General features: G+C 46.7%; 9 protein-coding genes across 13 annotated transcripts; 4 read left to right on the forward strand and 5 right to left on the reverse strand.

Annotated features, from left to right (window-relative positions):
• Positions 1-170: 170 nt before the first annotated feature.
• LOC111930658 (histone H2A-IV) lies at positions 171-886 on the reverse strand. The gene has a single exon (XM_023928795.2). The coding sequence runs from the start codon at positions 884-886 to the stop codon at positions 497-499; it is 390 nt and encodes a 129-aa protein (XP_023784563.1). The 3' UTR covers positions 171-496.
• A 362-nt stretch (positions 887-1,248) lies between these two features.
• LOC111930672 (histone H2B 8) lies at positions 1,249-1,706 on the forward strand. The gene has a single exon (XM_023928814.2). The coding sequence runs from the start codon at positions 1,249-1,251 to the stop codon at positions 1,627-1,629; it is 381 nt and encodes a 126-aa protein (XP_023784582.1). The 3' UTR covers positions 1,630-1,706.
• Positions 1,707-2,727: 1,021 nt separating this feature from the next.
• LOC111930867 (histone H3) lies at positions 2,728-11,460 on the forward strand. Of its 5 annotated transcripts, none has more exons than XR_015286444.1 (3): positions 3,285-5,148; positions 5,490-8,771; positions 9,098-11,460. XR_015286444.1 is itself a non-coding variant. In XM_086887679.1 (2 exons), the coding sequence occupies exon 1, from the start codon at positions 2,846-2,848 to the stop codon at positions 3,254-3,256; it is 411 nt and encodes a 136-aa protein (XP_086743805.1). In that variant the 5' UTR covers positions 2,728-2,845; the 3' UTR covers positions 3,257-5,148; positions 5,490-11,460. The 5 variants fall into 5 exon arrangements, 1 of the variants encoding a protein (XP_086743805.1); XR_015286446.1 differs by having other exon boundaries at positions 3,285-4,715; positions 5,024-5,148; positions 5,650-11,460; XR_015286445.1 differs by having other exon boundaries at positions 3,285-3,401; positions 5,024-5,148; positions 5,490-11,460.
• Positions 11,461-12,434: 974 nt separating this feature from the next.
• LOC111942906 (histone H4) lies at positions 12,435-12,829 on the forward strand. Its single transcript, XM_023945967.2, has one exon. It carries the CDS (start codon positions 12,459-12,461, stop codon positions 12,768-12,770), a length of 312 nt encoding a protein of 103 aa, XP_023801735.1. The 5' UTR covers positions 12,435-12,458; the 3' UTR covers positions 12,771-12,829.
• LOC111942904 (histone H4) lies at positions 12,709-14,230 on the reverse strand. Its single transcript, XM_086887681.1, has one exon. It carries the CDS (start codon positions 14,228-14,230, stop codon positions 13,919-13,921), a length of 312 nt encoding a protein of 103 aa, XP_086743807.1. The 3' UTR covers positions 12,709-13,918.
• LOC147653571 (histone H2B 7) lies at positions 12,709-14,253 on the reverse strand. The gene has a single exon (XM_086887680.1). The coding sequence runs from the start codon at positions 13,474-13,476 to the stop codon at positions 13,051-13,053; it is 426 nt and encodes a 141-aa protein (XP_086743806.1). The 5' UTR covers positions 13,477-14,253; the 3' UTR covers positions 12,709-13,050.
• A 3,168-nt stretch (positions 14,254-17,421) lies between these two features.
• On the forward strand, positions 17,422-18,618 carry LOC111930642 (histone H2B 1/2/3/4/6-like). The gene has a single exon (XM_023928755.2). It carries the CDS (start codon positions 17,726-17,728, stop codon positions 18,215-18,217), a length of 492 nt encoding a protein of 163 aa, XP_023784523.1. The 5' UTR covers positions 17,422-17,725; the 3' UTR covers positions 18,218-18,618.
• Positions 18,619-19,345: 727 nt separating this feature from the next.
• Positions 19,346-21,816, reverse strand: LOC111930609 (histone H1). Its single transcript, XM_023928710.2, has one exon. The coding sequence runs from the start codon at positions 20,325-20,327 to the stop codon at positions 19,524-19,526; it is 804 nt and encodes a 267-aa protein (XP_023784478.1). The 5' UTR covers positions 20,328-21,816; the 3' UTR covers positions 19,346-19,523.
• A 231-nt stretch (positions 21,817-22,047) lies between these two features.
• LOC111930859 (histone H2A) lies at positions 22,048-22,813 on the reverse strand. The gene has a single exon (XM_023929151.2). It carries the CDS (start codon positions 22,751-22,753, stop codon positions 22,364-22,366), a length of 390 nt encoding a protein of 129 aa, XP_023784919.2. The 5' UTR covers positions 22,754-22,813; the 3' UTR covers positions 22,048-22,363.
• Between the last annotated feature and the right edge of the window lie 1,150 nt (positions 22,814-23,963).

Raw genomic sequence — 23,963 nt, forward strand, 5'->3', positions numbered from 1 at the left:
GCAGGGAGGTGCCCCGCTCCCCCCGAGGTTTGAAGGCCGCGCGCTCCAGCCGGATTGGCCGGGGAGGCCCCGAACCCGCCCCGCCCTTCCTCCCTCCCCCGGGCCGAGAGGCGCTGCACCCCCCGCAAGCGCCGGGAGGAACGAGCGCACCCTCGCAGAGCTCACATCTCTTCTGAATCCACACAGCGGTGACCGATTTCATCGGTCACCACCGATACCTTTTACTTTTTATTTTTTTTTTTGCCAAAAAGAGGAACTGACGCACGCTTACATAAGTACCGTAACTTCCAAGATAAAAAAGGCAGGAAGCTACAGATCACCAAGGTAGAATGTAAAGATACATAACATTTTAAAGCCCACCCCCCCCCAACCGGGAGATTTCAAGTTTCTAAATACATTGACATATCACGTATTCGCCGGTTCAAGCGTTCCTGCTCTTTCTAGGAAGATGTGGGTGGCTCTGAAAAGAGCCTTTGGGTTGTTTGTCAGATGAGATTTACTTGGCTTTCGCCTTGTGGCTGTCGGTCTTCTTGGGCAGCAGCACGGCCTGGATGTTGGGCAGCACGCCGCCCTGCGCGATGGTCACCTTGCCCAGCAGCTTGTTGAGCTCCTCGTCGTTGCGGATGGCGAGCTGCAGGTGGCGGGGGATGATGCGCGTCTTCTTGTTGTCGCGGGCCGCGTTGCCCGCCAGCTCCAGGATCTCGGCCGTCAGGTACTCCAGCACGGCCGCCAGGTACACCGGGGCGCCGGCGCCCACGCGCTCCGCGTAGTTGCCCTTGCGCAGCAGCCGGTGCACGCGGCCCACGGGGAACTGCAGCCCGGCCCGCGACGAGCGCGACTTGGCCTTGGCGCGCGCCTTCCCGCCCTGCTTCCCGCGCCCGGACATCGCTAGAAATGCAGAGGAAGCCGAGCGAGTCAAAAAAAAGCTGAATAAAAGTTACGAAAGCGCAGTGAAAAAGGATAAATGCTCCAAGAGCTTTCACTCTGCCCTTTTATACCTTCCTTCCCAGGTCCGCTTGGACTTCTGATTGGTGCGGACAAGGATTGTAAATTTATCCAATGAGAACGCAGATGATAAAGTCGACCAATGGAAGAAGAAACCTTTTTGACGTCACGGACAGGAGTTGCCCAATGGAAAAGCACAGTGTTGAGTCATCTCATTTGCATACCGTCCCTATAAATAAGGGGGGACTTCGCTTTTGTATCTACGTCGTTCCTGCGGCAGCCAGGTATTGACAGACCCGTAAAATGCCGGAACCAGCTAAATCCGCTCCCGCTCCCAAGAAGGGCTCCAAGAAGGCTGTCACCAAGACTCAAAAGAAAGGTGACAAGAAGCGTAGAAAGACTAGGAAAGAGAGCTACTCCATCTACGTGTACAAGGTGCTGAAGCAGGTGCACCCCGACACGGGCATCTCGTCCAAGGCCATGGGCATCATGAACTCCTTCGTCAACGACATCTTCGAGCGCATCGCCGGCGAGGCGTCGCGCCTGGCGCACTACAACAAGCGCTCCACCATCACGTCGCGGGAGATCCAGACGGCCGTGCGGCTGCTGCTGCCCGGCGAGCTGGCCAAGCACGCCGTGTCCGAGGGCACCAAGGCTGTCACCAAGTACACCAGCTCCAAGTAGGGCGTCTCGGACCGTCACCCTCAACCCAAAGGCTCTTTTAAGAGCCACCCACATTTTCAGTAAAAGAGTCGATCACACTTGTTTCTTTTCGGTGAGTGATGCTTATGTCTGGTAGTCCCTGGGTTGGAACATGCTGTTAAAAGATTAGGGGAAAATGTTTATCCTGCTTAAGTGTTCGGAAAGATTTGGGTCGTTTTGTCTGTCTTGCTCTGACAGCTGGTCCCGCAGGTCTATAAAAAGCGTGTTAAGCGCCTAATGACTTTTAAAGCTATTAAAGGTTTCTTTTCGTTTTAGCGCATTTGTTCTCATTATTGACAATGACAGTTTGTTGCCCCCTTTAAATACAAGATGTCATTCTGAAGTGACTTGGCCGTAAGCCAAAGTGGCTTGTTTACCCGGAAATCTAGGGATTAGTCTGTAATAATTAACAGACGATGTTTAGTGAAACCTATAGCAGCGTGCACAGCAGATACAAAATGGCACAGAGGACAGCATAATTCTCTTAAGTCCGTTTGATTTCATAAGGAAGTGCTGTAGTACATTAATGCGGAACCGCAGAATTAAGAAATCCCTAAGCGACAACACAATAGGAAATTACAAGTAAATATGAGACTCTAGGAGAAAAAAATAAAATTAAAAAAATAAAAAAGCGAAGACGAGGGCTTTAACGAAGCTCAGGTAACTCGGGACGCTCAAGGAAAGCTGTATTTGGGTAAACGCCATTTACATATAGGGGGTTAAATCTTTGTCGTCCCGGGCAGAGGCCGCGAGAAAACAACTGCGGAGCCAGAGTAAGAACTCCATGTGTGCTAGCGGGCTGCAGCTGTGAGAGCGCCCCGGGCCGTCAGCAGCCCCGCTCGGCAGAGCGGAGCTGAGGGATGAGAGAAAAAGGAGCGCAGCTTCACCCGTGGAGGGGCGGAGGGAGAGGGAGAAGTAAGGAAGGGAGGGAGGGCGGGCGGGAGAGAAGGAAGGGACGGTGGGAGGGAGAGGGAGGGGGCGGTGCGGAGCGGGAAGCTGCAGCAGCGGCTCCCGCCCGTCCCCGTCCTCCCCCCGCTTCCCCCCAGCGCGCGGGATTTTCAAACTGTGCCCCGCGGCCAATGGCAGCCGTCCCTTGGCGCTGGCCAATCACAGCGCGCTGCTGCCCATAAATAGCGGCCCCGTGGCCGCTGCCCGCGCAGTGCTCTCCCAGTCGGCAGCGGGGGCTCTTGTGCGGGACATGGCGCGCACGAAGCAGACGGCGCGTAAGTCGACGGGCGGGAAGGCGCCCCGCAAGCAGCTGGCCACCAAGGCTGCCCGCAAGAGCGCGCCGGCCACGGGCGGCGTCAAGAAGCCGCACCGCTACCGGCCCGGCACGGTGGCGCTGCGCGAGATCCGGCGCTACCAGAAGTCCACGGAGCTGCTGATCCGCAAGCTGCCCTTCCAGCGCCTGGTGCGCGAGATCGCGCAGGACTTCAAGACCGACCTGCGCTTCCAGAGCTCGGCCGTCATGGCGCTGCAGGAGGCCAGCGAGGCTTACCTGGTGGGGCTCTTCGAGGACACCAACCTGTGCGCCATCCACGCCAAGCGCGTCACCATCATGCCCAAGGACATCCAGCTGGCCCGCCGCATCCGCGGAGAGCGCGCATAAGGTGCTGCTTAACTCCAGTTTGAGACCATCGAAAACCCAAAGGCTCTTTTAAGAGCCACCACAAGGTCACTAAAGGGCTGTAAATTCCTTATTAGCGGTAGGAAGTTTTTTGGGTGGCCTTGCAGTCAAGAATCTACCGTGTTAAGTAAGTACTAAACATACAATGCTTAGTGTTTATCGTATTTTGTTGAGTTTAGGTCCTTACTTTTGCAAAACTAGTGGAGTTATTTTAAAGGGGTTTTGCTAAAACCAGTTTTGGTTTAGGGTAAACTCCTTTCTATGTGGTTTTCCTCATGTAATTTTGTATTTGTGAAACAGTACTGTTGTGAAAGGGACGATGCTTAAAAGCTCGGTGGATTTTGCCTCTTAGTGTACGTCTTAAAATCATTTGTCCAAACTCCATTCGTAATGGAAGAAACTTCTATAGGATCTTGCTCTCGTGTTTTGAGTAGTTAAACACTAAATGCCTCTTGTATATTGTGAATGTTTTTCTGCCTTTGCCCCTCTACCGTTTTTCAGGTTTTTTTGCTTTATTCTGCAATATTTTATTTTCCCCCTCACTCTTGGTTTTGGGAGGGCGCATGGAATTCACTTTGTTTCTGAAGGCGCAGAAACTCCTTTCCCGCTTTCCCCGGCAGCACTGGCGGTAGTTTTTCTGTGTTTTATCAATCCTGGTCGTGAGTGATGTCCTGTGGACATTTTCAGCCCATCTCAAGCATTACTCTTTATTTCCGAGATAAATGAATTTCTAAAATTGGAGGGGATGGTGTTTGTATGGAATGTAAGGTGGAGGTAAGGAAATTTTATGATTCTGAGTCCCTTTTCCAAGTACTCTGCTCCTTGCTGATGTCTTGTCTAGGACCACACTCGTGGCATCTTCAATTTTTAGATATTTTGGCTTGCATCAATTTTCTGTCATTACTGAGGCTCTCAAAAAGATTTGTTCAAGGTTTATTTTTAATAAGAATTTGTGCTTGTCAAAGCACCAACCAAGTGCTTTCCAAGAAGTATCTCTGCTTTAAAACGTGGTGTGTCTAGAATAATTTTTAAATGGAGGCTCTTCCCTATTCATTGTGTTCTGTGATTTTTGTGAACCTACCTGGAAAATGGATTTCTCCCTGACTGTAAATTCAGTCACACACACCCCCCTTTGCTCTCCTAGGAAACAGATCTGTTGTTGCCTGATAAATGTACATTTGTAAAATTATTTCTGACTTTTTGGCACCTTTATATTCACTTATACTGCAGGTAGTTTTATGTAATTTGGGGAGCCTGCTGTTCCATTAAATTATTGCAAGTTATGTCCCTTTGGCTTTTCGATGCTACAAATCTGTAAAATCTTAAAGCCGTGGCTTTAAGAAGCGTTTGGATTGAGTAAAACAGCCTTCATTTATACTAGAAAATAAAGAGCCACTGAGAAGTGCTTAGAGGAAATATTTCTCCTGGAAAGCCTAAGATTGTAAGACTCTTAATTTGCTCTTAATTGCTGATATGTTTCATTTTAGGAATATTTCTTCCTCTGTGTCAGAAACTTGGACTCTGCAGCAAAATCTGACCAATCCAGTGCCTCGACACCATTTTCTTTCCTCTGTTTTTCTCACTTTCAGCCATTTTCTGTTTCTGAACCTGAGGGTTAAAAGAGGGGGGAAGGAATCGGGAGTAGAGCTTTGGGAATTACGAAGTCTCTGCTGTGATTTCTTCATTCCCCAGATTTGTTCATTGATGCAGGATTTGCATTTTTACCAACAGATTTTTTAATTTCTGTAGATTACCACCGGGATTGCGGAAATGAGTTTTACTGAAAGCTAACTCGTTTCATTTAACCAAGATGGCCAAAGATGTTTACCAAGACATGCTTGGATATGCTTATAATAAAAAAAATTAAAACTCAGGTAAAATAACTTTTTCTAATAGTTTATTTAGAAGATATTTGATGTCTAGTATCTTAAATAAGCTATTGGTCAGAGTGCTTGATTTCAGCAAAATGTAGCATCAGAAATTTTTTTTTTGCATCTTCAAGAAGCAAATTATTTTTGAGTAGTGAGACAGGGAAACAGGTTTTATTTGCCTTAATCTCTTGTCATTTTCCTCCAGGCTTTTGAAGACCCCATAATGTTTTACTAAATTAAGTATTATTTGGATTCATTCAGAGAGAGTTACATGTTTGAATTGCAATGAAACCCTAACACTTCTGCTGAAAAAGAAAGATGTGCAATGATTTTTATTTTTTCAGGGCTCACATAAACTCGAGTCTGAAGTAGCTTTGGGGTGTTATACACAGGAAACAGGAAGCATGTAGACACAGGTGACTAAGTGCAAGATCCAAGTGAGAATAAAAGTGGAAGTTACTCTGGTTCCAGCAAGGTTCAGCTGCATTTCTTTGCTTTTTGCAGGGGAGCCTGAGATAAAAGAATGCTGCCAAGTCAAAGCTGGATGTGAGCAAGACCTCTGTGCTGACCAGCTGAGGATTGCCTTGAGAGTTGCTATTGGTAATCAAGGTGCTTTTGCAGGTGATTTTAGATGCTCAGCAAGGTATCAGCTAGGACTGTAGCTTGCCCTTCGGCCACTCTCCATGGATCAACTGGCTCAAATTAAAATCATGGCTTGGAAGAATATTCTTGTGAGTCCAATGGGTAAAATAGAGGATAGCTACTGGCAAATACTTCATTTCATCCAAATACATAAAAAAGTCTGATGACAGCATCTTTCTAGAACATAAATATTTCAATCTGTCCTACTTGATGGCTATTAGTTTCTGAAAAAAATCTGAACAGATATATACCCATATGAAAGCAAGTTTCTCTTTTGAACTAACTATTGTAATGTAAATATTTTGTAAAAGTGGTTTCCATGCAAGCCAGTATGCAAAGAGACATCCTAAACATGTTTTCATCTGCAAGTCCCTCCTATGGGCTTTTTCACAATCTGAATCACCTGTTGGTTACAGCCTTCAGTAACCAGCAGCAGTGGAGTTTGAAGTTGGCCAGCCACAGATCTCCTACAGGCCTGATCAGAACTGCCCTGCTGCATCATTGCCTCTCTCTTCTCTCCCACTTTCAAGTCTTGGTGCATCTTCGAGCTGGGTATCAGCACCTGTCAGGTTGTAGCTGTGCAATCAACGTTGTCACAACACTCTGAACACTTAAGATTTTATATATTATAAAGAATTTTGTCAGCTACTCCTATTATGGAATTAATTACGCTGGCTGCAATAACAGGGTCTGACCCTAGGATCCTGTTGATTAATGCAACAATGATTTATTTTCCAAATGAAAGGTTTCCAATTTGTCTTTTTTTTAGTTCTCAGGTTACAGCTTTAGCTGGATGGATATGCAGAGGGAGCACTACACCAAAAACTAACTTTCAATCCCATTCAGGCCACCCAGTGCTCAGCTCCCAGGTTCGTCAGTAGCTTCTGGTCAGTTGTCTCTTTTGTTGGTTTTGTGGGGGTTTTGGGGATTTTTTTGTGGTTTTTTTCATCTGACATTACCTCAATTCTTGGAGTTGTTTCCTTGGTCCTTCCTTACCTTTTTCATTCTGCTTTGGGCTAGTTGAACATTAGCAGCATTTTAAAAAAGCTTTTACTTTGGTCAGCTCTTGTGGCCTAATGCTGTAAGCACTCCAGCCATGAATGCTAAAATAATTAATATATCATGAGAATATGGAGAAAACAGTTAATGAAAATGGCCTGTGCAATACTGTGAAGTAGCACAGGATGGAAAGCTCTGTTCTCAGTTAAGTTGTTATGGAAATACCAGTTTTTAGTAATAAAAACAACAAACTGAAGGAACATTGATATATATAAACAATGCAAACTGAGCTTGAATTAAACCAGTTTGTACTTTAAAAATGCAAGCCCATCTGGCTGGGGGCCTCAGCCCCCAGTCTGTGATGGCTGATAGGGTTCAGCAAAACAAATCCTGCAGCTCCAGGGACACTGGGGTGGCAAAAGCCATGCCCCAACCTTGCTCACTGCACACAGGTTTCATCTCTGCCACCCATGGTGCCCTGCATCTCAGTCTAAAGGTGCTTTTAGGTTTGGCTCCAGAGGCACTGGTGCCACCAAGGACCTGCTGAGGTGAACATGGCACTGCCCCAGTGTTGCTGTGGCAGCAGATATGACACAAAGCAGATCCCTAAGAAACTTCATCCAAGCCATTATTGTGCCCATACATAGCATTTTTATACCCTTCTGACCCCATAGTGCACCTCATTCCATTGGCCATCACCACACCACCCCTCAAGTCCATTGGTGGAAGCACTGTTTTGAGAAAGTGTCCCCAAAAATCCAAAATACAGATAGATTTTGTTTTATCATGGTGTTTTTCTCAGCACAGATGTTCCTTATTTTTCTCTATCTTTATCATCTTTTTCTTCTCACACAGACACAGGAATTCTGCTGGCTTCTTCTTTCTGTTAACTCTTTCATCTGACCCTCAGCCTGCTGTGGGCCCTCTCCACACCCCAACACTGCTTCCTCCACACCTTTCTCTTCCAGGCCATCCCTGGTGTTGGGCACCTCGGCCTCAGCCCAAGCCTGCTCTTAGGGAAAGGTTTCAGACTCACAAAACTCACACCTGCAGGGACACTGGGGCAGCAAAGAGCATGGCAAGGTCAGGGTGACCCTGCCCCAACTCTGCTTCCTCCTCACCTTTCTCATCTGGGTCACCTGTGGTGCTTTCTCAAGTTTACATGTATTGACAATGTTCAGTTCCATATCTGTTTCCCAGTCCTTCATGTTCTTTTCCCCTTAAACACACCGAGGTTTTGCTACTCCATTAACATGAAGATGCTTTTTTAATGGGCTTGATCACTTTGTCTTTACACATCAGCCAAGTCTGTACTCTGTGGTGCTGTCCTCTGTTCTCATGTGGTGGTTAATGTAATTGAGATATTAATATACCCAATTATATATCCTCTGTGTCCTTATTGCTTCTCTCTCCACATTTTATTCTTGCTCATCACAATCTGTTTTTGAAGATCTTCCATTTCACTGCATGCTATCCCCATGCCATGAATATTTGATGTATTTATGAGTATCCCCTTTCTCTCTGCCCATGGATTTTTATTTTTATGCTATTCCAAGCACAGCACTTTTCCATCAAGATGAATCTTTAATGCTATGCAAAATTTTGGCCTGTAAGAGCTTCAACTTGTGATGCCATCAATAGGAAAGTAATTGATGCAGAGGGCACATGATATACTTTTCAGTAAGTGTTCCATATGATCCCATTGATTTTAGGGCAGTATGCCAATGTTGTAATGAAAACAAGGACCTAGAGCCTAAGGCATGATGTAAGAAGCATGACAAAAAAAAACCAAACAAAACCAAACACAAAAAACCAAAAACAAATAAACAAAACAAACAAACAAGAAGTGTTTCTGAGACATAGCTTTTCAGGAGCAGCCAAAAGTCATCCATAAAATCTTTGTGTGTTTTAGATGCCAATTCAGTGTGCTGAGGTCTGAATGCTTCCTGAGTTAATTCAGACTGCTGCTAATATAGGAAAAAGAGGTAAGATCTCCACAGCACCAATGCAATGATAAATAGCACTTGAGAATTTCTGAATGCTTTGCTGCAGCCAACTAGCTCTGTCAAAATCATTGTCACACTGAGATTGAAGGACTTCTAAGTAACAAACAGGGCCAGCTGCAATTCAAGTTAATTATGTTTTCAAGTAGAAAATTAAGGAATGTTTTCTTCCCCTCCTTTTTCCTAAATGAAGTATGGTCTTGGTTGCTAAAATTGAATGTTATTTTCCTTATTTGGGCCACTTTTGATCTTCCCATCAGTTCTCCCAGGCAGACTCATCTGACAGGTTCTTATTGTTTTGTTTTTAGGAAAAAGGAACGTTTTTGGAAAAAAATTGAAATCATTACATGGATATGGACTAGTCTACTTCCAGGATAGATGCATTTAAAACTTTAAGAGTTGTAACTATGCAGACACCAAAGAGAAATGGAGGTGTTGCCAACATTCGTCACTCTCAGGCTCCTTTGGTATTCTCAGTCTAGGCCAATGTAACTGAAATTTTTCCAGAACAAAAGTGTCATCCCCAGCTCTGCATCCAATGTTTGAAAACTAACAGAGTCAGCAGCATTTCCAGGCCAGTCCTTGCTGTTACCTGTAACTGGGGTCTTTAAATGGGAAGAATAGGAAGTTCTTAACATCCTTACAAAATTTATCTTAAATTCATTAAATTTAATGCCCCTGAAATGCATTGCTGTAAGACTGCATCTGAAGTATTTCATAATACACAGGATTTTGCAAGCACCTGTACATGTTGTATTTAGGACTTTCAAGTCCTAAAACTTTATGTCCTCAGCTGTTTAGGAGGTGAGTCTGGTTTGCTTTTTTTAAACACATTATAAATAATGTTTCAGAGTTACTTTTTATCCTCCTTTGTTTTTTGCTTTCTGAATGTAATAGGCTCATGTGACTGGGGGGTGTCACACACGTCCTAATGGATCAATCACTTTCCTGTAGAAAGACTTCAGTTTAAATGTAGGAATTAAATAGGAAGTGGTGATTGTAAGGAAGTGATCAATTAGGAAAGCCAAAATGGCCTCATGTTAGGGAAGAATAAAAATCAATTCAACTCTAATACATCCTTAAGTGCTGGAGTCACAATTCCAAAACATGCAGTTGCCTAAATTATAAAATAGATTCTATCAGTAGACTTACAGCTTCACAAAAGAAGGCTGAAGACTTTTGAACAAAGTTGTCTGCTGGAGAAGGAAATAGAAAGAGTTAAAAGATAACCACAGATATTGAAACAAGCAAGTAAAAACACCAATGAACCCAAACCCAGAATTGTTTCATTATGTTCCTGTATTTGGAAAAAGTAATTTGGATAAATCTATCTTATCTTATAAAAAAACCAGCAAATTCCTTTTTGAGCATGTATCTGCCATGCTTTTGACAGGATAAGCCAGAGGAGGTAAAGAAGGACATAAATTTCTTACCCTAAAATGTGGGAGTCAATAATAAGAATTAAGGATGCTGGGGCATAAGGGCATTGTTAAAATATGCCCTTAGAAAAAGGGCAATTTTTCTTCTCTTTTTCAAATAAGTTGCATAAAATTTGCCACTGAAAATATTTTATAATGCTATGAATTCTCAGAATATGAAGACCAAATGCAAATTAAAACAGAAACCACACCAAAATAAAAACACTAAAAGGTTCTTCAGGAAATTCTTCTTTTCACACTTCTTGAAGACTTATTTCTATGTTAATATTCCTCTATTAACTATAAAAATTATTTATTATTACCAAAAATCAATAGAAATCTGTGAAAATTTTTGCTATTAGGTAAAATGCCAAATGGCCCCAAATGTTTTTTTAATTGTGAAATTGAATTGAATCTCAATATAAATTAGAGTATCTGTGTCAGAAAGGAAAAAGCTACTAGTTTATGCAATTCTGCCTTAATCCAGGAAACTTGGTAGTACTAGAACATTGATCTGTAGTTTAGTATTGATGGTTAAAAAGATGAGTAGTGTTCCTATTTTAAATGGTGCATGTTTAACAAGGACATAACCCAAAAATTCATGTGAGAAACTTGAAATAGTCCTTCACTTCCACTACAGTGCAGAACAAGAACAAGTCTCCTACTTCCCTAGTAGGAAGTGTTATAGATACATATTATATTATTGGCTTTTCACAAATATTAAAATGAATGTTATATGTATAAGGTTAGACAACTTGTTATATTAATCTAGTTCCTTCTGTTATTGATGAAACTTAGAAATAGCAGGATAATATACATATATGTTGAGGAATGGCATAGTATTAAAACCAAAACTACTTTTGATTGTATAAACCAAAGACTGAAAAAGATAGCTAGAGACCTCCATTCTTAGATTTTCTTGTCCAGATGAAGACAGCAGTGACCAGAACTCTGGGGGGAGGAATTTATTGCATTTCAGGTATCAGGGAATGTAAATCTCAATGGTGCCAAGAAGATTGATCTATTGGGAAGGGGGCAAGAGAAAACTAAACAGAAGAACACCAAAGATCCTAAGAAGAATGTATGAATATGTATGAGAATTTATGGATATGTAATAAGGTTCTGTTTTTAAGGGACAATCCTTTGTTAGTAGGGGTGCTCTCTTGGCTGAATGGAGACACCTGGCTTTATCTGTATAGTTTATTTTTATCTCCTAATTTTCTTTTTTATTAAACTTTTAAATCCTATAAAAATTATGTGAACCTCGTTATTCACAGAAGCATTCCCAGAAAATATTGCTGATTCTTCCTTACAATCTGTTCTTTTAAAATCTTCTAGGCTCTGAAATTTCCTAGAAATAGTTAAAATGATGCTAGATAGGTAAAGGTATGACAGAAAATAGGTACATGTTAGCACAGGAGTGCACTTGGGTTTCCAGGCAAACAAACACACAAACAAACAAAGCCAAATAAAAAAAAAAAAAAACCAACACAGGCCACAGAACTGTTCGTGCTTTAATCCTCTCTAGGGAAATTCGACCTTACATTAAAAAAAAGGGGGAAAAAAAAAGAAAACAAAAAGGTGAAAATCCTCTAGCCATAACACGGCTTGAGCGTTTCCTTCCCCTCCTGTTTGAAATAAAAAGAAGTAACATAAAGAAGCTGTAGGTCACAGAGTAGAAGGTTGTCAGACATGATATAAATTTTCCCGAGGAAAATGTCTATGCAGGCAAAATCTAATAACCAAAAATAAAAAATTAAAAAGGAAGACTCGAAACGTCCAAAGGAAAAGCAGAAGCCGGGACAGGCGGGCAGGGAGCAGCGGAGGGGCGGGAGCGCCGGCCGAGTGCCCGCATTGGTAGGATTTTGCCGCAGACCCGCGGGGAAGGGAAGGGGGTGCCGGAAGAGGGCACCGCAGTCCCTGCTCCTGCTCCCTGTCCCCTGGCGGAGACGCAGAGCTCCCGGAGAGCCGGCACGGCTCAGGGGCACGGCCGGGCCGGGCCGGGCCGGGATGGGATGGGGGAGCAGCAGAGAGAGGAGGGGGCCGAGAACGGGGGAGGGCACGGCGGGGAAAGCGCCTGGGCCGAGTCTCGCGGGAAGCCTCGCGAGAGGGGGAGCAGGGGGGCGGCGGGCGGGGAGTGGAGCGAGAGCCCGCCTCCTGCTGCAGTCCTCAACCAGGTCGGCTCACGGGGAATAAAGCGCAGCTGGGGGCGGGCGCTGGCGCGCAGAGCAGGGCTGCAGCGAGCGAAACGATGTCTGGCAGGGGCAAGGGCGGCAAGGGGCTCGGCAAGGGAGGCGCCAAGCGGCACCGCAAGGTGCTGCGCGACAACATCCAGGGCATCACCAAGCCGGCCATCCGCCGCCTGGCTCGGCGCGGCGGCGTCAAGCGCATCTCGGGGCTCATCTACGAGGAGACGCGCGGCGTGCTCAAGGTGTTCCTGGAGAACGTGATCCGCGACGCCGTCACCTACACGGAGCACGCCAAGAGGAAGACGGTCACCGCCATGGACGTGGTCTACGCCCTCAAGCGCCAGGGCCGCACTCTGTACGGCTTCGGCGGCTAAACTAAAACCCCTAAAGTTTATACTGTTTTAAGCACCAAGGCTCTTTTAAGAGCCACACACACATTTCACTATTAGAGCTTGTAATTACTAAACCTAGTAATGCAGAGAGCAAGTAACCTTGAGTTGCTCAGTGTTTTGTACCTCGAACGAGGTACTTCATTTTTGTTGTATTATATAATCCACATGATAAAAACTCATACCGTATTTGCAATCACAGCTCTTATTATGAAGGTGTGGTGGCTCTTAAAAGAGCCGTTTGGTTTATAATTTTAATATCCTTTTACTTGGAGCTGGTGTACTTGGTGACAGCCTTGGTGCCCTCGGACACGGCGTGCTTGGCCAGCTCGCCGGGCAGCAGCAGCCGCACGGCCGTCTGGATCTCCCGCGACGTGATGGTGGAGCGCTTGTTGTAGTGCGCCAGGCGCGACGCCTCGCCGGCGATGCGCTCGAAGATGTCGTTGACGAAGGAGTTCATGATGCCCATGGCCTTGGACGAGATGCCCGTGTCGGGGTGCACCTGCTTCAGCACCTTGTACACGTAGATGGAGTAGCTCTCTTTCCTTGCTCTCTTGCGCTTTTTGTCTCCTTTCTTCTGAGTCTTAGTGACAGCCTTCTTGGAGCCTTTCTTCGGTGCTGGAGCAGATTTCGCCGGCTCAGGCATCCTTAACGTTGCGTTTCCAAGATCTTCACCGCAGCACAACAACATCGAAAATGGCGCCTACCCCCTCTATTTATAATGGCGTTATGCAAATGAGAGGATTATAAACTTTCAATTCCTATTGGAGTAAAGAGTACAACGTCATTTCAGGCACTCCCGTCCTATCACCGCCAGAGCTAAAGCCCTGCATTTACACAGTCCCAGTTCCAGTCAGGGTTCTGGATCAAAGAACATAGAAACGCAGTGCGCGATGCAGCTGCACTGGGGGGACATTCACTGGTGCATTTAGTTATTCAGTCCTAACAGTATTTGTAATCTAAAGTAAAGTTATTACCCCCGCTTTAGCACTTTAAATGTCTTTCACGTGTTCGGAAAACCTTAACACACGCACAGATAGGCCAGTAATAAACAGCTCTTATTGTGAGATTTGTGGGTGGCTCTGAAAAGAGCCTTGGTGTTTTCAGACAGTATGAGCTTCAACAAATGGAGTTTAGCCGCCGAAGCCGTACAGAGTGCGGCCCTGGCGCTTGAGGGCGTAGACCACGTCCATGGCGGTGACCGTCTTCCTCTTGGCGTGCTCCGTGTAGGTGACGGCGTCGCGGATCACGTTCTCCAGGAACACCTTGAGCACGCCGCGCGTCTCCTCGTAGATGAGCCCCGAGATGCGCTTGACGCCGCCGCGCCGAGCCAGGCGGCGGATGGCCGGCTTGGTGATGCCCTGGATGTTGTCGCGCAGCACCTTGCGGTGCCGCTTAGCGCCTCCTTTGCCGAGCCCCTTGCCGCCCTTGCCCCTGCCAGACATGATCGCGCTACAACCAAGCTCCGCTCAGTGCCGCTTTTCTTCCCGCTCCGCTCTTTATTCCCCGCGAGCCGACCTGCTTGAGGACTGCGCCTGGGCGGGCTCTGCGCGCGCCCTTCCCCCCGCGGGGCCGCCGCTTTCCCGCCCTCTCTCCCCGCGGGGCCGCGCGCGCTCCCGGCTCGCGCCCGGCCCCGCCCCCGGGAGCCCAAAGGCGGCCGGGCCCGGAGCGGCTCCCGGCGGGGTCACCCCGGGCCCGCCGCGCTCCGCCCGCCCGAGGAGCTCTCGCTGCCCGCAGGGAGCGGAGCGGGGCCCCGCCGGCCGCGGGACTGCGCCAAAACCCGGCCCGTGGCGGCGGGGCCCGGAGAGCCGCGTCCCGCCCGCCCTGCGCCGCCGCCATCGAGCTGCGCCCCAACAAAGGGCACGGCCGGGCCGGGGAGAGAGCGGCTCGTGGTCCCGCTACTACGGTAAATGCACCCTTTTCTACCGAAGGATGAGAAAGGGGAGTAATGGGCTCCGATTTTTTTTCCTTTTATTCCCTGTGAGGGCGACACTTAAAATTCTTGCCATGGGGAAATTCTTTTGCGTGTCCCATGTCTTTGACTTAATAATCACGCAGCTTTGTTTACAGACAGGTGATGAGACTGATGTGTTGATAAAGGAGCTGACTTACGTTTCTTGCTGCTCCACCTGTGACAAAAACCTGTACCACTTCATGTGCTGTTAAAAAGTGGTATGTAAAAAGTGGTTTGGTCATTTTCATGACCTTATTCTTTATTAATAGCTATTGAACTATTCCTTTCACTGTTTTGGGGATTTTTTTCCTTAGTATTACTTTTTGATCACAAACTAGCATTTTTTTATTTACTGTAGTTCTACAGCTGCATTCATTAAAATGAGTTCCATCATTTTAATCAACTTTTGTAGCTTCAAGCATCCATATATTTAGTCGGGTTTTTTTTTTTTAATTACTGACTTCCTCCCCTCGTTTATTCTTTTCTTTCACCTTGGTTTTTTTCAATACGCTTATTTTTTGCTGTCGAAATATGACATATTCTTGGGGGTTAGGTGTCCTTCCTTTAGTTCTGGCTCACCTGTGGAATTCCAGCCGAGTGTTCCTCAGAGCCCTGCAGGAGCACCGGCACTGACTGCCCGAGGGGTTTGTGAAAACAAAACCTCTCCCCCATCCCATCTCAGCCGAGAATACTGTCACGGGGCCCCTGGTTCTGTTTTCTTGCTAATGCTGTAGTTATTGTTGTTTGTTTGCCTGGTTATACCAGTAAAGAACTGTTATTCCTGTACCCAAATCTCTGCCTGAAAGCCCCTTGATTTCAAAAGTATAATAATTCACAGGGAGAAGGTCTACATTTTCATTCCAACGCAGGTTCCTGCCCTCCCTAGCAGACACCTGTCTTCCAAAACCAAGATACATACATATTTAATATTTCTCCAAGGAGTTAAAGGGTCTTTGGCTGATAACAACACTCAACAATTTACAAAACTAGAAAACTTGCAGCTACAGGTTTGCAAATCCTACAATTATGCTTAAAATTTCCGTCTCAAATTATACCTTAAGTTTTGGCTTTCATATTTTCCAGATTCTGAACTGCATTGATATATAACTCTGAACTCCATATAAAGTGTTAGCAAGTTCTCTTCAGAGGGGAGTTAGACAAAACAATCCTTTTCCAGCCTGAGAACCAAGGACACTGCTACAGCTTCAGGCCCAGTGAGTACAAACTACAGGGAATTGAGACCAATCTGGGAGGATGGGATTTCATAACCTGAAGCTGTAATTGGACAATTAACCCCAATATTAAATGGACTAAAACTTCTGTAAGTGTGAAGTCTCGTGTCTCAGGGACCATCTTGGGTCCATCTTGGGTGTAGCCCTGGCCAGGCTCTTATATTGCCCAAGGTTTATCCTTTAAAGGCCTTTTAATAAATACCTCCTTTATTCCTTTATCTCGGACCAGCTTCTGTTGCAGGGAGCCTCTGTAGGCATCACAAGAACTAAAATATCTACAATATCTACAATATCTACAATATCTACAATATCTACCCTCAGCCTTGCAACCCAGCCTCTCAAATGTGATTCAAAGGTTCATGCACTTAATTTCCCAAAAACTCCCAACCACAGATGGGACACGGATGTGTCTTATCATCAGTAAATTTGTGATTTACCCTATTGCTATATGCTGTCTCCTCTTGATTGCCAAGTTGTTCTTTAACTTTACCTGGGACTTCTTGGTTCTTTTTTCTGTGTTCCCGATAGAAAATTACACCACACCAAAATGAAATCATGGTCAGAAACGAATCTAAATCCCCAACATATATCTCTGTTCTGGATGAGAGGTCCCAGGGATGTGGAGGCAGAGTAGATATTAAAACAGAGCAGCAGGATACCTGAGGTAGCATTAAGCTGCTCTTTTCAAACACTGCTTTGCCTCCATGGTTTAGGAGAAACGTACAACACCTTCAAGCAAGCCTCTCTCACTGGGAAGGAAAAACATCCAACCCTTTCTCAGCTTCCCTTCAGATACCATTATTTTGCACACAGGCTGGAGATCTTTGGGGATCTATCCTTCTGCTCAGCACAGGAAAAAGGAAAAAAGAGCAGAAGCAAGCCCTGCTTCCTAAGACCTCTTTTTTCACTTGTGCCAGATAGGTGGCATGGGCCTATACAAGAAAACTTTCTCCTCTGATACCAGGTAAGTCCAATCTTTGAATAACCCTTGAAGTTTCCAAAAGGAAAAAGCATCATGTTTTCTTGTAGAATGAACTGATATTAACAAGAAAAACAGCTTGGTTTTCTGGTTAATGATAATTTCAAACTGCAGAATAAAATTCACGTTTAATTTTTAGTGTTATCATGGTTTTGACTTAAACACACACTTAAAATATTTATTGCATATTAGGAGAAATCAAATCATGTCATGTTACAAATTAATTCACAGCTTCCATCTCATTGAAATCGATGAAAAACAAGCAATGCTCTATGGGACAAGAGGATTAATTCTAAACACGATTAACAGTGTTTGTAATCCAGACTCTCTATACCTTTTCTGGATGCATCTTTTTCTCTTTTACATTTATCTTGTGGCTGTTACAAATGCAGAGTATTGTATGAAGCATGCAGGTATGCTCCTTCTTATAGAAGAAAAAAAAAAAAAAGAGAGTAGCAGATGCCCTCACACGTTGTTTGTTTCAGGTTTTGGGTTTGTTTTTTTTTTTTTTACCGGTAGAAATGTCCATAAGTACATTTTGTTGTTCCAAACCCCGCGGCTGCTGCGGGGGCCACACGGGCTGGGTGCTCCGGGGTGACCCCGCGCCGGGAGAGGCCGCGGCTCGGCCGCTCGGGCTCCGAACACTGGGATTGAAAGAGCTCGTTTTGATTGGCTGCTAGCCTTTGACTCATCCACCAATCCTAGCGTGGGCTTTGAAAAGGACCAGTAGCAAAGAGCTTCGTGCTCTGGATGACGTCAGTACCGCTGTCGTCCAATGGAAGCGCTGATTTCTGATACCACTGATTTGCATAAGGGCCCTATAAATAGGGGAGTAATCGCATTAACCGGCACTCCGCTGCGAGTGAGCAGTCAGCGTAGTGCAGCCATGCCCGAGCCGGCCAAGTCCGCCCCCGCGCCCAAGAAGGGCTCCAAGAAGGCGGTGACCAAGACGCAGAAGAAAGGCGACAAGAAGCGCAAGAAGAGCCGCAAGGAGAGCTACTCCATCTACGTGTACAAGGTGCTGAAGCAGGTGCACCCCGACACGGGCATCTCGTCCAAGGCCATGGGCATCATGAACTCCTTCGTCAACGACATCTTCGAGCGCATCGCCGGCGAGGCGTCGCGCCTGGCGCACTACAACAAGCGCTCCACCATCACGTCGCGGGAGATCCAGACGGCCGTGCGGCTGCTGCTGCCCGGCGAGCTGGCCAAGCACGCCGTGTCCGAGGGCACCAAGGCTGTCACCAAGTACACCAGCTCCAAGTAGGGCGTCTCGGACCGTCACTCTCAACCCAAAGGCTCTTTTAAGAGCCACCAAATTTTTCAATTAAAAGGGCTGAATCTCAGTGCTTTCAGTGGGGGAGGTATGTAAATAACCCATTTACACGTTAATAGTAAATAAGGTCTTTCGTAGCAAGTTCCTGTGTACCTATCAAACTAGCTTCCCTTGCATGTGCGCGGTATATAAACCTGTTCAAATCCTGTAAGTGGTTTAATCTTAAAAGGGACATTGAAAACGGCAGCAACTTGTCACGTTCAAGTCCCGTGAGGAAGATAAAATTGTTTAAATTTTCTCAGGGTTAAATTCCTTTTGCTTGGAAGACCTAGCATTCACTTTCAGTGCACTACAGCAAAATAAAAGGGGTTTTTTTTCTGTCTTGGGTGTAATTTTTGAGGCGGCTTTGTATGTTTTCTGGGGTTTTTTTTTATTACTCACATGTACCCAAACCTACCACGTTACCCTTATCAGTGCTGGTTGTTATCATTCAAGTACGTTTCCGGACTCGATTAGGTTACAGGAAAATATTTGCTTTATACGCAGGGGTTTTGGGCTTAAAACACCACTGTCCCAGAGTTAAGTAAGGGAGCGATCAGTGATTTACACGGGAAGGTTGTACCGGGGAGTGGGGCCGAGCCCTTCCTGCCCGCAGCGCCACTGCGAGAGCGGAGCCGCGCAGCAGCTGCCGCCGGACAGGGCCGCGGCACGGCCCGCACGTTTCCCCATCCCCTCTCCGTTCCCCTCCGCGCCTCCCCCGGCTCCCAGGCCGTGAGGCAGGGCAGGGAGCGGGTGAGGGAGGCAGGGCCGAGCGGTGCCGCGCGTTCCCGGCGGGCCGGCGGCGGCGGAGCGGGGGGGTCAGGGCCTGCAGGGCGGGGCCTGGCGGGAGGCGGCGCGGGCCCAATCACGGCCCAAGGCGGCACTTTTTAAACTCCCCCGGGCACCGGGGCCAGGGGCGCTCGCCGGGCCGCCCACGCCGCCTCTTCTCGCTCGGCTCCGTGCGCAGGGGCGGGGCGGGCGCAGCTGCTATCGCAGGGATCCCAAACTGCACGTAGGGACAAGGTTCCTTTTAAAGGAAGCCCCGATCTCCTCCCACGCGGGCGCTACCGAACGCACGCGGACCCAAAAATCTGAACTTTATTAATGCCGGGTAAACTCCCCTACCGAAATCGCTGAAGTGATTTGGGCTGATGTATAACCGTAGTGTTTCAGCTCTTTTTGAGAGCAAGTGGGTGGCTCTTAAAAGAGCCTTTGGGTTTATTTAAATGAGTAGACTCTCAAATTCTCTCGGTCATCTTTACTTCTTTTTGGGCGCCGCCTTCTTTGCCTTGGCCGCTTTGGGTTTGGCCGCCTTGGGCTTGGCCGCTTTGGGCTTCACCGCCTTCGCCTTAGCCGGGCTCTTCGCTGCCTTCTTGGGGCGGCCTGCCTTTGCGGCTTTCTTGGGGCTCTTGGCCGCTTTCTTGGCAGCTGCAGCCGCCGGCTTCTTCGCCTTCTTGGGGCTCTTCTTCACCGCCGCCGCCTTCTTGGGCTTCTTGGCAGCGCTGGCGGGCTTCTTAGCCGCCGGCTTCTTGGGCTTGGCCGCCGGCTTTTTCTTCGTTGCCTTTTCTTTTGTCTCGCCCGGCTTCTTGTTCAGCTTGAAAGAGCCGGAGGCGCCGGTGCCCTTGGTCTGCACCAGGGTGCCCTTGCTGACGAGGCTCTTGAGCCCCAGCTTGATGCGGCTGTTGTTCTTCTCCACATCGTAGCCGCCGGCGGCCAGCGCCTTCTTGAGCGCGGCGAGGGAGAGCCCCTTGCGCTCCTTGGAGGCGGACACGGCCTTGGTGATGAGCTCGGTGACGCTGGGCCCCGCGGGCTTGCGGCCTTTGGAGCCGCTCGCCGCCTTCTTCGGCTTCTTGGCGGCGGCCTTGGCGGCGGGAGCAGAGACTGCGGGAGCGGCAACAGGCGCGGTCTCGGACATTGTGCCGGCCTTCGTCCTCGCTGCGGGGAAATCTCTGGGCCTGGAGCAGCTCGGGGCCTCGTATTTATAGAGCGGAGCCGCGCGGTGATTGGTGCGCTGCAGAGCCCGCCCCGCTGCACGGCAGCGAGCTCCCTTCTCGCCGCTCATTTTGTGTTTCTTAGGAGCCGAAAAGGGCTGTTTTTATCAGAATTTCCGCCACCGACCCCCCCCCGGTTCGCAGCGGCGTGGAAAAGAAAGACTCTTGTTCCCCTCGGCCAAGTTTCCTTTCGAAGAGGCAACGGGTGAGCTAAAAAAGAGGCGATAAACACCGAGTCCTGGACCTGAACGGACCTCGGGAGACAGAAACTTTTGTTTTTCCTTCTAAATAAAAACCGCGACGTGGGGAACTAGATTTCCAAAGTAATTAATTAATATTCTTTAAAGGGTCTTCTCTTAATCTGAGCTGAAATTCGTGGATTTAAATCGATATTTTGGTCGCAATTTGATTTCAAAGAGGAGGAAGTAACACAGGCTCATCTCGAGCACTGCGTATGGATTGGAAATTAGCTCCTTTGTCCAAAATCCTTTACCTCTTTCAAAATAATTGAGATAAATTAAATTAGTGCGTTATCTGGCAAGGCGAGGAGCAGGTTAAAGTCCTGTGAAGGGCTTTTTGTCCCACCAGAGGAGGTGACTTTTTACAGCCTTAGCAGTTTGTGCTGCTTTGCTCAGTGTACACAAAGCAGACATGGTTCCCTCGTCCTCAGCTACAGAAATTCTTCCTTAATAAATAAGGTGACATAAAAACTTAACACGGCCACTTTTTGTTAATAATGATAACCAATGTCCTATCGTTTGATAATATGTCAGTGTTTTTATTTTGATACAGCCGGATTGACAAAAATCTGAGTCATCATTGTCTAAGGAAACGCTGCTGCAGCTGATTTTCCCACTACCTGAACATAATAAAACCTGCTCAAGTGATCATTTAGGTTTCCTCTTTCGCAGCACTTTCCTAAATATTCAATTTTCTTACTGTCCAGCCACAGTAAGACTGATCCCTACATTGGAATTAATACTAAAAATGGTATGTCTTGGTGTATCTGCTACACTGAAACAACTGGCTGCTAAGCGAGAGGGGGACAGTCTTCAGATGCGTTTTTCCAAGACCAAGTTTCAATTAAAAATAAATGCAGATTGTTTTTCAGAGTATAAAGAATTAAAGGAAGTATTCTCTGATATGTTCATTAATGCCTACAACTCACTATTTTGAAAAAGGCCTGTAAACACTTTTTTACCTCTTGCTGTTGTAACTGCTGGTGATAGTAAAATTCTGGACAATGTTATGACTCAAGTTATTTATGTTTGCAAATTGTTAAAATATGGGGTTTTTTTTACCAATAATAACAGTTTTTTTACCAATAATAGCAGGTTTCAACATATCTATGGTTTATTCTTAGCATGTGTGAGACAGACACAAAACTGGCAACAGTCCTTTTCACCTCAGATTTCCTGTGCATTCTGATGAACAATTATTCCCAAACTCCTTCAGATTTGAGGCAGAAAATTAGTTCAGCAGCTCGAAGATTTTTAATAAGAGTTAGTAACCAGACTGCATTCTAATGCATACAACAACAAAAAAAGCTAAACCAACAAAAAAAAAAAAAAAACAAAAAACAAAAAACCAAACAGAACACCTCCAACAATATCTGTAGGTCTGGTAGTTGTTTTAGAGGGGGCAGGGCTTTTTAAAGACATCAGGGAATTACCTGAACTTCACACAGGGCCGAGCTGAAAAAGGGGAGGCATGATGGGGCTGGGAGCTCTTTCCTACAGTCTTATCAAACTTTCTTGCCCCCACTAGCAGAAAGTGATTTATATCACATTAAATGAATCGTGTTTATTTTAATAGGTGTATGTCATCCATGTCTTGCTATACACAGTGGGTTTTTCAAAATTTTAATTTAAGAGATAAAACACAAAGCGTCTGGGGTGGTTTGGTTCTGATTTTTTTCATCAGCTAAGGTAAAAGATTTGGGGGGGGGGGGGGGGAGTTGTTCGTTTTGGTTTCTATTTTAGCTTTTTAGGAAACGATAGGTTTTGTTTTTTCTCTAGGATGTACAGCTCCTTTTATGAAGAAGTGGGTGGCTCTGAAAAGAGCCTTTGGGTTACTTTTTGAGGCGGGGACGCCCCTCTGATTTGTTTCACTTGCTTTTCGCCTTGTGGCTGTCGGTCTTCTTGGGCAGCAGCACGGCCTGGATGTTGGGCAGCACGCCGCCCTGCGCGATGGTCACCTTGCCCAGCAGCTTGTTGAGCTCCTCGTCGTTGCGGATGGCGAGCTGCAGGTGGCGGGGGATGATGCGCGTCTTCTTGTTGTCGCGGGCCGCGTTGCCCGCCAGCTCCAGGATCTCGGCCGTCAGGTACTCCAGCACGGCCGCCAGGTACACCGGGGCGCCGGCGCCCACGCGCTCCGCGTAGTTGCCCTTGCGCAGCAGCCGGTGCACGCGGCCCACGGGGAACTGCAGCCCGGCCCGCGACGAGCGCGACTTGGCCTTGGCGCGCGCCTTCCCGCCCTGCTTCCCGCGCCCGGACATCGCTGCCGACGCTGCCGCTCCGCCGCTGCCCGAACTGACGCTGTCACGTGTCCCTCCACCCCGCGAGCGGCCGCTTTTATAGCCCCTGCGCGCGCCCCGCTGGCTCTCTGATTGGTTGCGGCGCGCTCCGGCTCGCTCCGACCAATGGCGGCGCGGATCCAAATTCGACCAATGGGAGCCGGCGGTCGCCAGTCCCGCGGAGCCGCCCCCGGCCCCGCTCGGAGCCCGCCCCGCGCGGTGAGCGAGGCCGGCCCCGGGAAACGCCTCCCCGCCCGCCCCCGGGTGAACGGAGGAGAGCAAGTGCCTCACCGGGAGCGGGGAAACACCCGCTAAATGCCATCGCTGCCGGTTTAGAAATAATCCCGTATTTTAAACCTCAGAAATGCTATTACAGCCATACTTTAAGAAGTATCATACTGGTATGATAAAAGAGAAGCTTTACTTTCAGTGTAAGCATTTACACCTCACTTCTACTGATGTGTGTAGAAACTAGGCAGGAACACCTAACACGAGACGTTTCTCTGGTTCTAGAGACAAACTATTCCAGTATTGCTATAATCAAACCCATAACTAGTGTTTGCAAGCTGAATTATGTCTCCTGACTGATCTTCTCAACTTTTGTAAACATAACAGAGGTCATCTGATAACTTCTACAACAGAAGTTGCTTAATAAAGAACTAAAGTGTTTCAAGAATTGTGTAAAGTTACATCACACAATATGCATTAGGTAGGCGGGGAATATGCACTAGTGGGTGGGTTCATGTAAATTTTACATTAACTGAGTAGTATAGAGTATTTTATATATATACATATATATATATGATACATTTCTGTGCAAACCTTTTTGGTTGTGTTCAGAATTTGTGAAAACAGATTCAAAGTTTTCAAGTGTAAGTTTAGTTAGTTAGTAACTTTGTCTCCTTATAGCAAATTTAACCTCAAAACACAGTGCATTCAGCTAAGCCTGAAACTTACAGCCAACTAAATGTATTCTTTGAGGTATCTGCTAGTCTGGTATCTTAATATTATTAGCCACAAGTAAAATTATCTGTCAGTCAATCTTTTGACATTAAAATTTGTACTAATTTTTACTTAAGGTAGCCTGTCCATGATGCACCCAGTGGTTATCTGAGGCTTGATATGAAGCAAACCTCCCAATCAGAGTATATAAATTGTTCTGTAATTAGTAGTATATCAGGACTTATGTTTT

Source organism: Cyanistes caeruleus, chromosome 4 (genome assembly GCF_971803275.1).
Source record: "Cyanistes caeruleus chromosome 4, bCyaCae1.hap1.1, whole genome shotgun sequence".
NCBI lineage: Eukaryota > Metazoa > Chordata > Aves > Passeriformes > Paridae > Cyanistes > Cyanistes caeruleus.

Excerpts from the sequence above, each read along its gene's own strand:
- LOC111930658 (XM_023928795.2), bottom strand. The coding sequence starts at position 886 with ATGTCCGGGCGCGGGAAGCAGGGCGGGAAGGCGCGCGCCAAGGCCAAG.
- LOC111930672 (XM_023928814.2), top strand. The coding sequence starts at position 1,249 with ATGCCGGAACCAGCTAAATCCGCTCCCGCTCCCAAGAAGGGCTCCAAG.
- LOC111930867 (XM_086887679.1), top strand. The coding sequence starts at position 2,846 with ATGGCGCGCACGAAGCAGACGGCGCGTAAGTCGACGGGCGGGAAGGCG.
- LOC111942906 (XM_023945967.2), top strand. The coding sequence starts at position 12,459 with ATGTCTGGCAGGGGCAAGGGCGGCAAGGGGCTCGGCAAGGGAGGCGCC.
- LOC147653571 (XM_086887680.1), bottom strand. The coding sequence starts at position 13,476 with ATGTTGTTGTGCTGCGGTGAAGATCTTGGAAACGCAACGTTAAGGATG.
- LOC111942904 (XM_086887681.1), bottom strand. The coding sequence starts at position 14,230 with ATGTCTGGCAGGGGCAAGGGCGGCAAGGGGCTCGGCAAAGGAGGCGCT.
- LOC111930642 (XM_023928755.2), top strand. The coding sequence starts at position 17,726 with ATGGAAGCGCTGATTTCTGATACCACTGATTTGCATAAGGGCCCTATA.
- LOC111930609 (XM_023928710.2), bottom strand. The coding sequence starts at position 20,327 with ATGAGCGGCGAGAAGGGAGCTCGCTGCCGTGCAGCGGGGCGGGCTCTG.
- LOC111930859 (XM_023929151.2), bottom strand. The coding sequence starts at position 22,753 with ATGTCCGGGCGCGGGAAGCAGGGCGGGAAGGCGCGCGCCAAGGCCAAG.